This window comes from Lipotes vexillifer, unplaced genomic scaffold, assembly GCF_000442215.2.
Source record: "Lipotes vexillifer unplaced genomic scaffold, Lipotes_vexillifer_v1.1 scaffold216, whole genome shotgun sequence".
NCBI lineage: Eukaryota > Metazoa > Chordata > Mammalia > Artiodactyla > Lipotidae > Lipotes > Lipotes vexillifer.
The window spans coordinates 3,981,201-3,992,802 of record NW_006779100.1 but is presented as its reverse complement, the minus strand read 5'-3'; the positions used below and the strand labels follow the sequence as shown (position 1 = coordinate 3,992,802).

At 36.2% G+C, this 11,602-nt stretch overlaps 1 protein-coding gene across 1 annotated transcript in view; it reads right to left on the bottom strand.

Moving 5' to 3' along the window:
* EFCAB5 (EF-hand calcium binding domain 5) overlaps window positions 1-8,816 on the bottom strand; it is an 89,743-nt gene extending 80,927 nt beyond the window's left edge. The window contains exons 1-2 of the mRNA XM_007452467.1: window positions 8,804-8,816; window positions 5,801-6,371 (exon numbers count right to left, since the gene is read on the bottom strand). Of these exons, the coding sequence (XP_007452529.1) occupies window positions 5,801-6,183 (383 nt within the window). The 5' untranslated portion in view covers window positions 6,184-6,371; window positions 8,804-8,816. The remainder of the gene's footprint in view (window positions 1-5,800; window positions 6,372-8,803) is intronic.
* Window positions 8,817-11,602: the final 2,786 nt, after the last annotated feature.

Sequence of the window (11,602 nt, the reverse complement as noted above, 5' to 3'; positions counted from 1 at the left end):
TTACGCGGGCCTCTCACTGTTGTGGCCTCTCCCGTTGCGGAGCACAGGCTCCGGACGCGCAGGCTCAGCGGCCATGGCTCACGGGCCCAGCCGCTCCGTGGCATGTGGGATCTCCCCCGGACCGGGGCACGGACCCGTGTCCCCTGCATCGGCAGGCGGACTCTCAACCACTGTGCCACCAGGGAAGCCCTCATTGACTCTTGAGCCAGCCTTTTGAGACTCAGGGGAGACCTGGGGGACTAAAGCAAAAGCCTTTTACTTCAAGGGACAGGGGCACAGGAGCTTGTATACAGTTTCAATTCAGAACTCCTCATGTCTTCACTTGAAAAGAGTGAGGAAAGTTAGGTAAAGAGTTATAGTTCAACTCAAAGCATTTCTGGGATCTCAATATTCTGCCAATACTCAATTTTATTTGATTTATCATATGTACACTCTATAAAAATCCTGCTAACCTTGGAAGAGTCCTTGAAAATGGCATAGAGAAAAAACTAGTTGTTGACAGAAATTGAAAATATAGATCTTCACGAAGCTATGTTAAATATTAGAGGTGGCTCTGTGTCAGGGATACTCTTGCTTTGGCCCTGGACTCTGGCCACCCCCTCCTCTGGCGTCAGGACAAGTGAGGACTCCCCTAAGAGCACGGTCTGGTTTAATCAGGGGGTTCCAAGCCTCTGATGTGTGTACCTTGATGGGCTTGTGACATATTGTATAATTGGAGCAAATTATATTAATAGAGTTCTAATTGTATCTAATTTCATGTTTACAATTTAAAAAATTAAACATGATTTCCCTAGGAAAAATGTCATTTTTATTATCAGTTGTAAATTACACAATGAATGCATTAAAAAAAAAAATTAAAAAAAAAAATAAAGAAAAGTACAGTATAAATCTAACTGATTAAAGAGGTAAAAATGCTTCCTTACCCTAATTGTGACAATCCAAATCCTATCCATCCATTCAAGCTGTGTATGGAAAATCTTCCAGATTATTTGCCTAGATTATATCAAAACTGAATGTTGTATTTCATAAAAACTGGTTCTAACCAGCTTAAGTGCGTAATTGACCATGAACTTTGAGTGAACCCAGTACACCAGACTATTACTAGACCTAATGGAAGACTCTTTCTTGACTGCTAAACAATAGAACTTGTTTTAATCAATCATGTACAAACCTATGGACTCACTCTGTCCAATATACAGTGTGATCGTCTTCAGTTGTTATAAGTATAACCACTATAAAGCTCCCTTCCTAACACTTAAAAACTCCAGAATTTTCCCCTTCAGCAAACTAGTCAGTGAATTCTTCACTGGTGTAGATTCCTTTGCCTGGCAAGTTAATAAACTCAGCTTTTGTTTGTTTGTTTGTTTTTAAGCTCTGATGGTCTTAGTTTCACAGAGCTAAATTGGACTTCTTGCCATTCTTGGAGCATGTCCACATTATTCCTGTGATGAGTATTCCTATAAAAATACATATATGATATGTGTCTACTTAGTTATTGTACTTAACCCATTTTCTTCTGTTTATTCAATATACAGCTTATTATGAAATGAAGTTCCTGACATAAGGTTCAATGACTTAAGAAAAATCTAAGTTACTGGTTAATCAATGATATTTGAACAGCTAAATAATTAGGCCTATTTGGAATTTTATAAAATGATGAAGAACATTTATTATAGCCTCCCACTTAAGTACAGATGATTAATCATAGAGATTTCAAAATTAAATACTCAATTACTCCAAATTAAGACATATCTCAAAATAATCTTATGTATCTAAAAAAAAAAAAAAAAACAAGAAAACTTTCATCATTCTAAGCCAGATTAGAATATGTCAGTTAATTCATTTAACAAATATTTATTGAGCATTACTTACACGACACAGTGTTAGATGCTGGGGATTCAATGGTGAATATGACAGATGTAGTTCCTGCTCACATTACAGCAGGAGAAACAACCATTACAATTGTGATAAGTGTGATGAAGAAGAAACACAGGATGCAGTGAGAGAGCCTATACGGGAAGATCCCAACCCAAATTCATGACGAAGTGGTATTTGAGCTGAACTCTGAAGGACTGGTAGGATAAGATAAAGAGGAAGGGAAAGAAGTAACAACATGTGAAAAGATCCTGAAGTGGAAAGCAGCACAGTATGTTTGAAGAACTGAAAGAAATCCTATATGCCTGGGGTATAGAGTGTGAGAATGAGAGAGGTGGGAGCCCGGGCTAGAAAGAAAGTCAGAGACCAGGTCATACAAGAAAGTTTGTATAGGCCTAGTTAAGGATTTTGGTTTTTATCCTAAGAATAAAGGGATACTATTGAAAGGTTTCACACTGGAGAAAAATATGAAAACGTTAAACTTTAAAAAAATCACTTCAGTTATAGGTAAGCGATAGAGTGGAAGAGGGCAAAATGGATGTAAACATAACAATTAGGAGACTATTGCAATATTGCAGGTGACAGATGATGGTAGCTTAGACTAGGGTGACAGCAGTGGGGAGAGTCAGAAATGAATACTAATGATTGACTGGAAGTGATTAATGAGGAAGTAGAAAGTGTCAAGGTTGATCCCTCTGGTTTTGGCTTAAAAATCTGGATGGATGATCAATTAAGGCAATGACTTGTTGAAACTGAGATGCTCGGTGAAACATCCAAGTGCACATACTGAATAAATAGTTACATGTGTTGTAATGAGGGCACTCAGGAATGGATTATGGAGTGATAGGAGAACTATGCCTTAAGGAACCTTAATATTTGAAGATCAGGTAGCAAAGAATGAACCAGCAAAGGATACTGAGAAGGATTAAACAGAGGTAGAGGGAAAACTAGTAAAGAATGATATCATGGACGGAAGGGAAACAGTATATCAAGGAGGAAATGGCCAACATAATTGAACACTGCTAAGAGGTCAAGTAAGATGAGGACTGCAAACTTTCCACTGGGCCTAGAAGCAGAGAGAATGTTGTCATATTGGTAAGTGACATTTATTGAAGAGAGCCTGGAAAAAAGACCAGATGGAACAGGTTGATAAAAGTGTAGGAAGTAGGGAGAGTGCTATGTGGACAACTATTTTGGTAAATTTAGCTATGTTTTAGTCATATTTCCTCAACTAGAGTGTATAAGCTCCTCATAACAAGAACCAAATTTTGTATTTTTTTTTTCGTATAAGGTATGGCTCAACATTAAGCACTGAATAATTATGCCATAATTACTGATTGACTGTGAAGACTCCTCAATAAATTTAAGTTACTAATTCATTCATCTAACAAATATTTATTGAGGCCCAACTCATGCCAAATACTTTGCTCAGTGTTGGAAATATAGATATGATAGAAAATGGCGTGCAATATAGTGTGCAATATGATAGAAAATAGTGTGCAATAGTGTACTTCTCTGCAATAGTGTGAAATTCTAACATTAATAATCTTTCTCTACACTTCCTTTTTAATGTTTAACTTTAAAAAATATATATCATACAGTAAAATTAACCATTTTTGGTGCATAGTTGTATAAATTTCAACACGTATAAATATGTGTAACCATCACCATAATCAAGCTATCAAAAGTTTGTAATCTTACATCACCATAATCAAGCTTTCAAAAGTTTGTAATTTTTTTTTTTTTTTTTTTTTTTCAGTATGCGGGCCTCTAACTGTTGCGGCCTCTCCCGTTGCAGAGCACAGGCTCTGGAGGCGTAGGCTCAGCAGCCATGGCTCATGGGCCCAGCCGCTCTGCGGCATTTGGGATCTTCCCACACCAGGGCACGAACCCGTGTCCCCTGCATCGGCAGGTGGACTCTCAACCACTGCGCCACCAGGGAAGCCCTGTAATCTTACTTTAAGTGCAAATATTTTTCATTATCAATTCACAATAAGGCAGTAGTGACATAGAATATGCATTCTCAAGAATTGGAGGGATCAAGAATCAGAGGGAAAAGATGCTAAAAGAAAAGAAAATATGAAGAAAAACAAAATGACACAAACCTACCCTCCTTATCAGTTTTGCAAATTTACATGTAAGAATTATAGTCCACTTCAATTCTATACCTGTCTTTCAGGAGCCCTGAGGGAAAGCAATGAAAGTATATTGCATATGTAAAACTTACAAATAGCAGTGATATTTTATTTTTTAGATAAGTGGCTACCACTATATAAATTGTTCCAAATCAGTAAGGAGTGTCTTCTCTATCTATCGTACTTAGACACCAAACAAAGATGAATCCCTTTTTGTCAAGGGAAGTAGGCAGATGAAAAATTTTCAGATCAGGTTGAGTCAAACAGACAGTTTAACATTATCACTAGAAGATAAAGTCTTAACAAACCAAACAAAAATATTATGTGTCTTTTTTCTTGAGCATAAGTAAGGAAAACTCTCATTCCTAAAATGAATGGACTTCTCCAAAGCTCTCTAATGGATTGAGAACAACACAAACAGTGATATAGTTCAGAGAATTTAAAAGCAGGACTGTTTTTGCTAAGATTGCTGGGTATCCAAGCTTTAAGTCAATAGACATTGTGCTGCTGTAAAGCATCCCTAGGATTTCTGAATATTCTACAAATGCCTGAAACTGTCTTGTGTTGACATATGGATCTTGGATTTTTGCCAGAGGAAGATGAAACCCTAATTCTGATAATCTCGGCAAAGAAAGCATCTTTAAATACTTTAACTCTTTCATGATATTCCTAACACCTTTAAGACAACATTGACTGATACAGAATAAGATGAGCAAATGGAAAGACAAGCATTCTCATATAGAAACACTTGTCATTATTAAAGATGTTGATTTTCCCTAAGATAATGAATAAATTTAATCTTATTTCAATAAAAATTCCTATAACGTTTCTTTTGGTGTTCTCTCTCCCCCACTTTTTTTTCTCAGGTAGATGAACCAATCCTAAAGTTCATATTGAAAAGTAAACACACAAGAATAGACAGTAGTGATTAGAAAAGAACAAATATAGACTATTCAGTAACTGTTATTGGGCTCACTATGTAGTCATTTGGAAAAGAAAAAGTTGGATACATATTTTAAATCTTACACTAGGATAAATTCTAAATGGATTAATATTTTAAATTAAAATTAAAATAATTCCAGAAGAAAACATGTTCTTTTAACATCTTGAAATGAAATGTAACAATGACTCAAAGCCCAGAAGCCATAAAATAAAAGTAAATAAATTTGACCACATAGAAGTAAAAAATCCTCTACAAGACACAAGATAAATGACAGGTGAAAAACAGAGGAAAATATTTGTAACTCATTCACATGCTTTGGATAAAAGGAAGAAAATTAAGAATGTATATTTGCATTTGCTTATGTATGCACTAAGAAACTCTGGAAGGATCCACTGAAAACTAAGAACAGTAGCTATTTATAGCAGAGGTGGAGCACTGCGTGGATGGAGGATAAGAATGGGAGAGAAAGTTCTTACCGTATAACACTTTATACGTTTCAGCTTTTGAACCAGGCAAACATATTACCTATCTGAAAAGTTAAATTTTAAAAAGTCCTTCCTCTCATATAGCTTACTTTCCAATGCAAGAAGACAAATAATAAACAAATAAATATACACTTGGGATCCTAGTGAGATAACTAAATTCATCAGTACAAGGAACTTACTTAATATACCTCGTTAGTCTTCACAGTGCCTCATAAAAGTGAAGCACATAGTAGTAGCTCAATAAATACTTTTTGAAGAACTATAAAATTACTTTAAGTCCTATTTGTATGATTATGTTATTGTTCTACTTGCTTTCCAACATAAGGAGCTAGATCATCAGCTGAAAATACAACAAACTGTACCTGTTGTAAGTAGTGCTTGGAACGTTTATCTTCAGGTCTTCTGCGATATTTCTCATCACCCTCTGATAACCAGACATTCCTGAGTCTTTGATGTAATTAGGGTTGTTTCTCATTAAGTATTCCCCCAAATGGTTAATTGGATCAAACTTGGTTGGAATATCAACTTCTGCCAAAAGCTTTTTCTTTTCCACTTGCATTAACATTTTTTCCATTCCAGGAACTAAGGTGGGTAGAAGTTTGTCGAGTAAATACGCACGAGTGTTCAGTGTCATGTTTTCAGTATTAAACCACTCTTTGGCCAAATTATCCCTGGGGAGTTTTTCTTCAGCCTTTTTTTCTAGTTCCTTCTTCAGATTTTCCTTATCTATGATTTTCTGCTGCATTGCCTGAGCTCTTGCCTGCACTCTTTCAAAAAGATTTTTCTTCCATGACTGTTCTAGCTTTGAATTCTGTGCAATTTGATCTAAATTGAAAATCACTTTTGCAGGTTTTCTAAATACAGTATTCTTTGAGATTCTAGAGTCCTTTATTGAACAAGTAGAGATTTTTGGCTGCTCCTCCAGGTTTAATTCTGAGGGGACAAAAATTGAAATGTAAGAAATATTAGAAGTAGATTTTAATCTATGTTACTTTAGAATATTATTAGAAAATTATTTTATATCCATTTACATGGTATATTTGAACACAGCTAAAAGTAATAGAAAATCAGACAGCAGTGACTTTAACCATAAGGACATTTACTGTTTTCTTAATCAGAAGCCATTCAACAGCTCAGTGTTTTTATTAAGCACCTAGCATGTTTCTGTTGTTCTTTATTCATTTTTTGTGCTTGTATCTCAGGATCACAAGATAGCTATTGCAGCTCCAGGCATCACTTCTTTTTTTTTTTTTTTGCGGTACTCGGGCCTCTCACTGTTGTGGCCACTCCCGTTGCGGAGCACAGGCTCCGGACGCGCAGACTCAGCGGCCATGGCTCACGGGCCCAGCCGCTCCGCGGCATGTGGGATCTTCCCGGACCGGGGCACGAACCCGCGTCCCCTGCATCAGCAGGTGGACTCTCAACCACTGCGCCACCAGGGAAGCTCAGGCATCACTTCTTTACAGGAGAAAAGGATTGAGAACGAAGGGGCTTTCTCCTCTTGAGGCTCTGTTATATTATTCAAGAAGAGAAGATCCCAGACTCCTCGCTCTAAGACTTTCCTTTACATTTCATTGGCCCTAATTAGGTTACATGCCCACCCTAGGCCAATAGCTGGTAAAGGTAAAAGGGTTATTGAGAATAGTTTTGATCAATCATAATTTATTCCTTGGTCAGGGTTTAGACCAAATTTGGTCAGGGTTTAGACCAAATTCTCTGATATCAAGTGATTTCCATCTGCTACAAAACTGAAGTTCCATTGGCAGACAAAAGGTGGGAAAATGTCTGCTGAGTAGGCAGTGAAGAGAGACTACCAGACATGTACGTGTATTGGGTTGGCCAAAAAGTTTGTTCGGGGTTTTCCATAAGGTGTTACAGAAAAACCCAAATGAAACTTTTGGTCAACCCAATAAATATATTTCTTCCCACTCTCATATTTCCAACTTCTTTCATGTTGGAGATTTTACACCAAGATAGTGGACTGAGGTCAGGACCTACATGCCCTCCCTACCAAAATCTCTAGAAATGATAGAAAAGGGTGTGTGTGTGTTTGTGTGTGTGTGTGTTTTAATATGAACATAAGAATGCTAACAACCAGTAGAAACTAACACAACATTGTAAGGCAACTATACTCCAGTAAAAATTAATTTTAAAAAAAGGACTTTTCTGGTGGTCCAGTGGGTAAGACTCCACGCTCCCAATGCAAGGGGCCTGGGTTTGATTCCTGGTTGGGGAACTAGATCCCACATGCATGCCACAACTAAGAGTCCTCATGTCGCAACAAAGATCCTTGCATGCCACAAGTAAGGTGGCACAGCCAAAAAAAAAAAAAAAAAAAAAGAATGCTAACAATCAATTATGAAGAGGGCCATCAGAAACTTTGAGGGTCTCTGAAAAATGTAAGGTAGATGGGATTAGATTGATTAAAGAAACTATAAGACTAAAAAGATCCAGAAGATGACTGTGAAATTTGGGAGCAGCTCAGAGGCACCCTAAGTTTAAAAGATGTAGATATGGATACCAGGGGAATGACTGACCTTTTTGTGTATCTTCATTCCCATTTGAGCTAATCATCGGGCACCAGAGGCATTCACCCTTGAACTGGGACAAGGGGATTCGGGCAAGAGAGGCAGGATAATGCCTCCACACACAGAGAAAATGAATTGCTGACAGACTTCACTGTCTGCATATCTTACCCCTCCTCCACAATCTGCATATCTTACCCCTCCTCCACAATCACTGGCAGCAGGCTACAGAAAACAGAAACGTCATCCAGAGAAAAGCAAACAGGGATTCCCAAATGCAAATGTAAGCACACACATAAGGATCACCAAATATTTAACGAAAACTAACTCCATGACTAAACAAATGCAATGATTAATACTATCCAAGGAAGCACCACTAATAGAACAAATATAAGGAGTTCTAAAAGAGCTGTAATTAATATCCTCAGAGCAATTAGAGGAAATTAAAAATATAGTTATATTATTTTTAAAAATTACGAGAGCTTGTAAACCTAGTGCTCAGACCTTGGCTTCTTTCTTTTCTTATTTTTTTAATAGGATTGAAATTTTTAATTAATTTATTTATTTATTTTTGGCTGCATTGGGTCTTCGTTGCTGCGTGCAGGCTTTCCCTAGTGGCGGCGAGCAGGGGCTGCTTTTCGTTGCGATGCGCAGGCTTCTCATTGCGGTGGCTTCTCTTGTTGTGGAGCATGGGCTCTAAAGTGCAGGCTCAGTAGTTGTGGCGTGAGGACTTAGTTGCTCCGTGGCATGTGGGATCTTCCCGGACCAGGGCTCGAACCCGTGTCCCCTTCATTGGCAGGCAGATTCTTAACCACTCTGCCACCAGGGAAGTCCCCAGACCTTGGTTTCTAATATCATTCTCCAATTTAAAAAAATCAGGACTCATTGAAAAAATGGCTGATTCTAGGACTGGGGCAAGAAATATTCAAGATGAGCCTGGAACAGAAATATACCCATAAATATATGACCAACTGACTTTTGCCAAGGGTGCCAAGATCATTCAATGGGGAAAAAATTATCTCTTCAGCAAATGGTGCTGTAACAAATGGGTATCCATATACAAAAAAATGAAGTTGGACCCATACTTCAGGCCATAAACAAAAATTAACCAGCTCTAACAGATCTACACTGAATATTCCACCCAACAACAGTAGAATACACATTCTGCTCAAGTGCACATGGGACATCCTCCAGGATAGACTATATGTTAGGCCACAAAACAAATCCTAATAGATTTTAAAAATATAAATATCATACCAAGTGTCTTCTTTGAAGATATAGGAGAAATCTGTGGGATTAAAAAACACACCTTTAAACAACCAATGGGTTAAAGAAGAAATCACAAGGGAAATTAGAACATACTTAGAGATGAATGAAAATGAAAACACAACATACCAAAACTTATTTGATGCAGTGAAAGCAATGCTCAGAGGGAAATTTATAGCTGTTAAGTGACTACATTAAAAGAGATGAAAAATCTCAAATCAATAATCTAAGTTTACACCTCAAGGACTGGAAAAAGAAGAGTAAAATAAACCTAAAACTAACAGAAGGAAGGAAATAATAAAGATTAGAGTGGAGATAAACAAAATAGAGACTACAAAAACAGCAGAGAAAATCAATGAAACCAAAAGTTGGTTATTTGAAAAGATCAACATAATTGACAAATTGCTAGACTGGCAAAGAGAAAAAGAGTGAAGACACAAAAAAACTAATATAAGAAATGAAAGTGGGAACATTACCACCAATCTCACAGAGATAAAAAGGGTAACCTAGAATAAATGGACGAAAAATACACAAAAAGTATCTAAACTGACTCAAAAAGAAATAGAAAATCTTAACAGATGCATAACTTACTTGTTAAGAGATTACTTACTTGTTAAGAGATTAAATTAGTAATCAAAACCCTCACAACAAAGAAAAGTCCTGGACCAGATGGCTTCACCAGTGAATTTAATCAAACATTTAAAGAATTAAAACCTATCCTTACAACACTCCTCCCCTCAAATTGAAGAGGACATAACATTCTATGGGGCCAGCATAGATATGATACCAAAGCCAGATACGGACACCACATGAAAAGAAAATTTCAGACTACTATTCCTTATGAATATAGATGTAAATCTTCAACAAAATATTAGCAGATCATGAGAATATTCTCCTGTCATCTTCTAAAATTACTTACTGTTTTATCACTCACATTTATATCTATAATACATGAATTTATTTGCATGTGTGGGGTGAGGTATGACTCAAAAATACATATTTTCCATTTTGGCATCATTATTGAAAACACCTCCTGATTTCAATACAGGACTTTCAACTGGACTCTATTTCATTGGCTTGTCTATCCTTATGTCAATGTCCTACTGTCCTAATTTCTGTAACCTAATTATAAGTGTTGATATTTAGTAATATAAATCCCCCAGCTTTGTTGTTCTTCAAGATTTCCTTGGCTTTTCTAGGTCTTTTGCATTTCTACATAAATTTTAGAATCAAATTATTTTATATACACACAGACACATATACAGAACCCTGCACAAATTTTTGCTAGAATTACACTGAATCTAGAGATCAATCGAGGGAGCACTACTTTCTTAACAATATTAAGTCTTCTAGTTCATGAATAAGGTATATTTTTTCATTTATTTAGGTCTTCTTTAATTTCTTTTAACAATGTTTTATAGTTTCAGTGTACAGGTTTTGTTCATTTTTGGTTAGATTTATTTTGAGATATCTAGTGCTTTTTATGCCATTAAAATTGTATTTAAAATTTTTCATTTTCTAATTGTTTGTTGTTAATATATAATAGAAATATAATTAGGTTCCCAGGACCTAGTTAGTTCAGGCTCTGATCAATAAGCTATCAGATGTTTTTTTCTACAGCCACGATTGCTGAGGTGATTGGAATGAAAAACTTAGTAAGAATCATAAGGTTTTTTCTGATATGGCCATGGAGATGAAGTAGTTCCAGGCCTTTCAAATATTATCTACTAGTCAATTTGCTTCTCTCCACTGGAAAAATATTAATGTCAAACTGAACCACAATAGGATTAGGGCCACACACTGTTAAAGTTCTTTGCCTCTATTACTTCGTGGATTCAGGAGAAAAGAAGAAATAGATATGTAAATTATTTTGATACTCATTTTTTTTAAGATTTTTCTTTTTAATGTGGACCACTTTTAAAGTCTTTATTGAATTTGTTACAATACTGCTTCTGTTTTTCGTTTTGGTTTTTTGGCCACGAGGCATTTGGGATCTTAGCTCTGCATTGGAAGGCGAAGTCCTAACCACTGGGCAGCCAGGGAAATCCCCATACTCATTGTTTTTAACATAATCAGAAAGTAGTTATTGAGCCATGCTTCAATCATTAATAACTCTCAATAAATAGTACTAGTGCAATAAAAGGGTAAGAGACCAGAACCTCCACAACTTAGAGAAGTGTTTTTTTAAATCTTATATATTATGAAATATTTGAGACCTGTAAATATGATGATATAAGTAGCCATATATCTACTCTTAGCTTAAGAAAAAAATTACCTGTATATTAAAGCCTCTCAAATACCCCTACTTTGATAGAAACACTATTCTGAATTTCATGTTTATCATTTTTCTGCATTTGTATATATATATAAGCA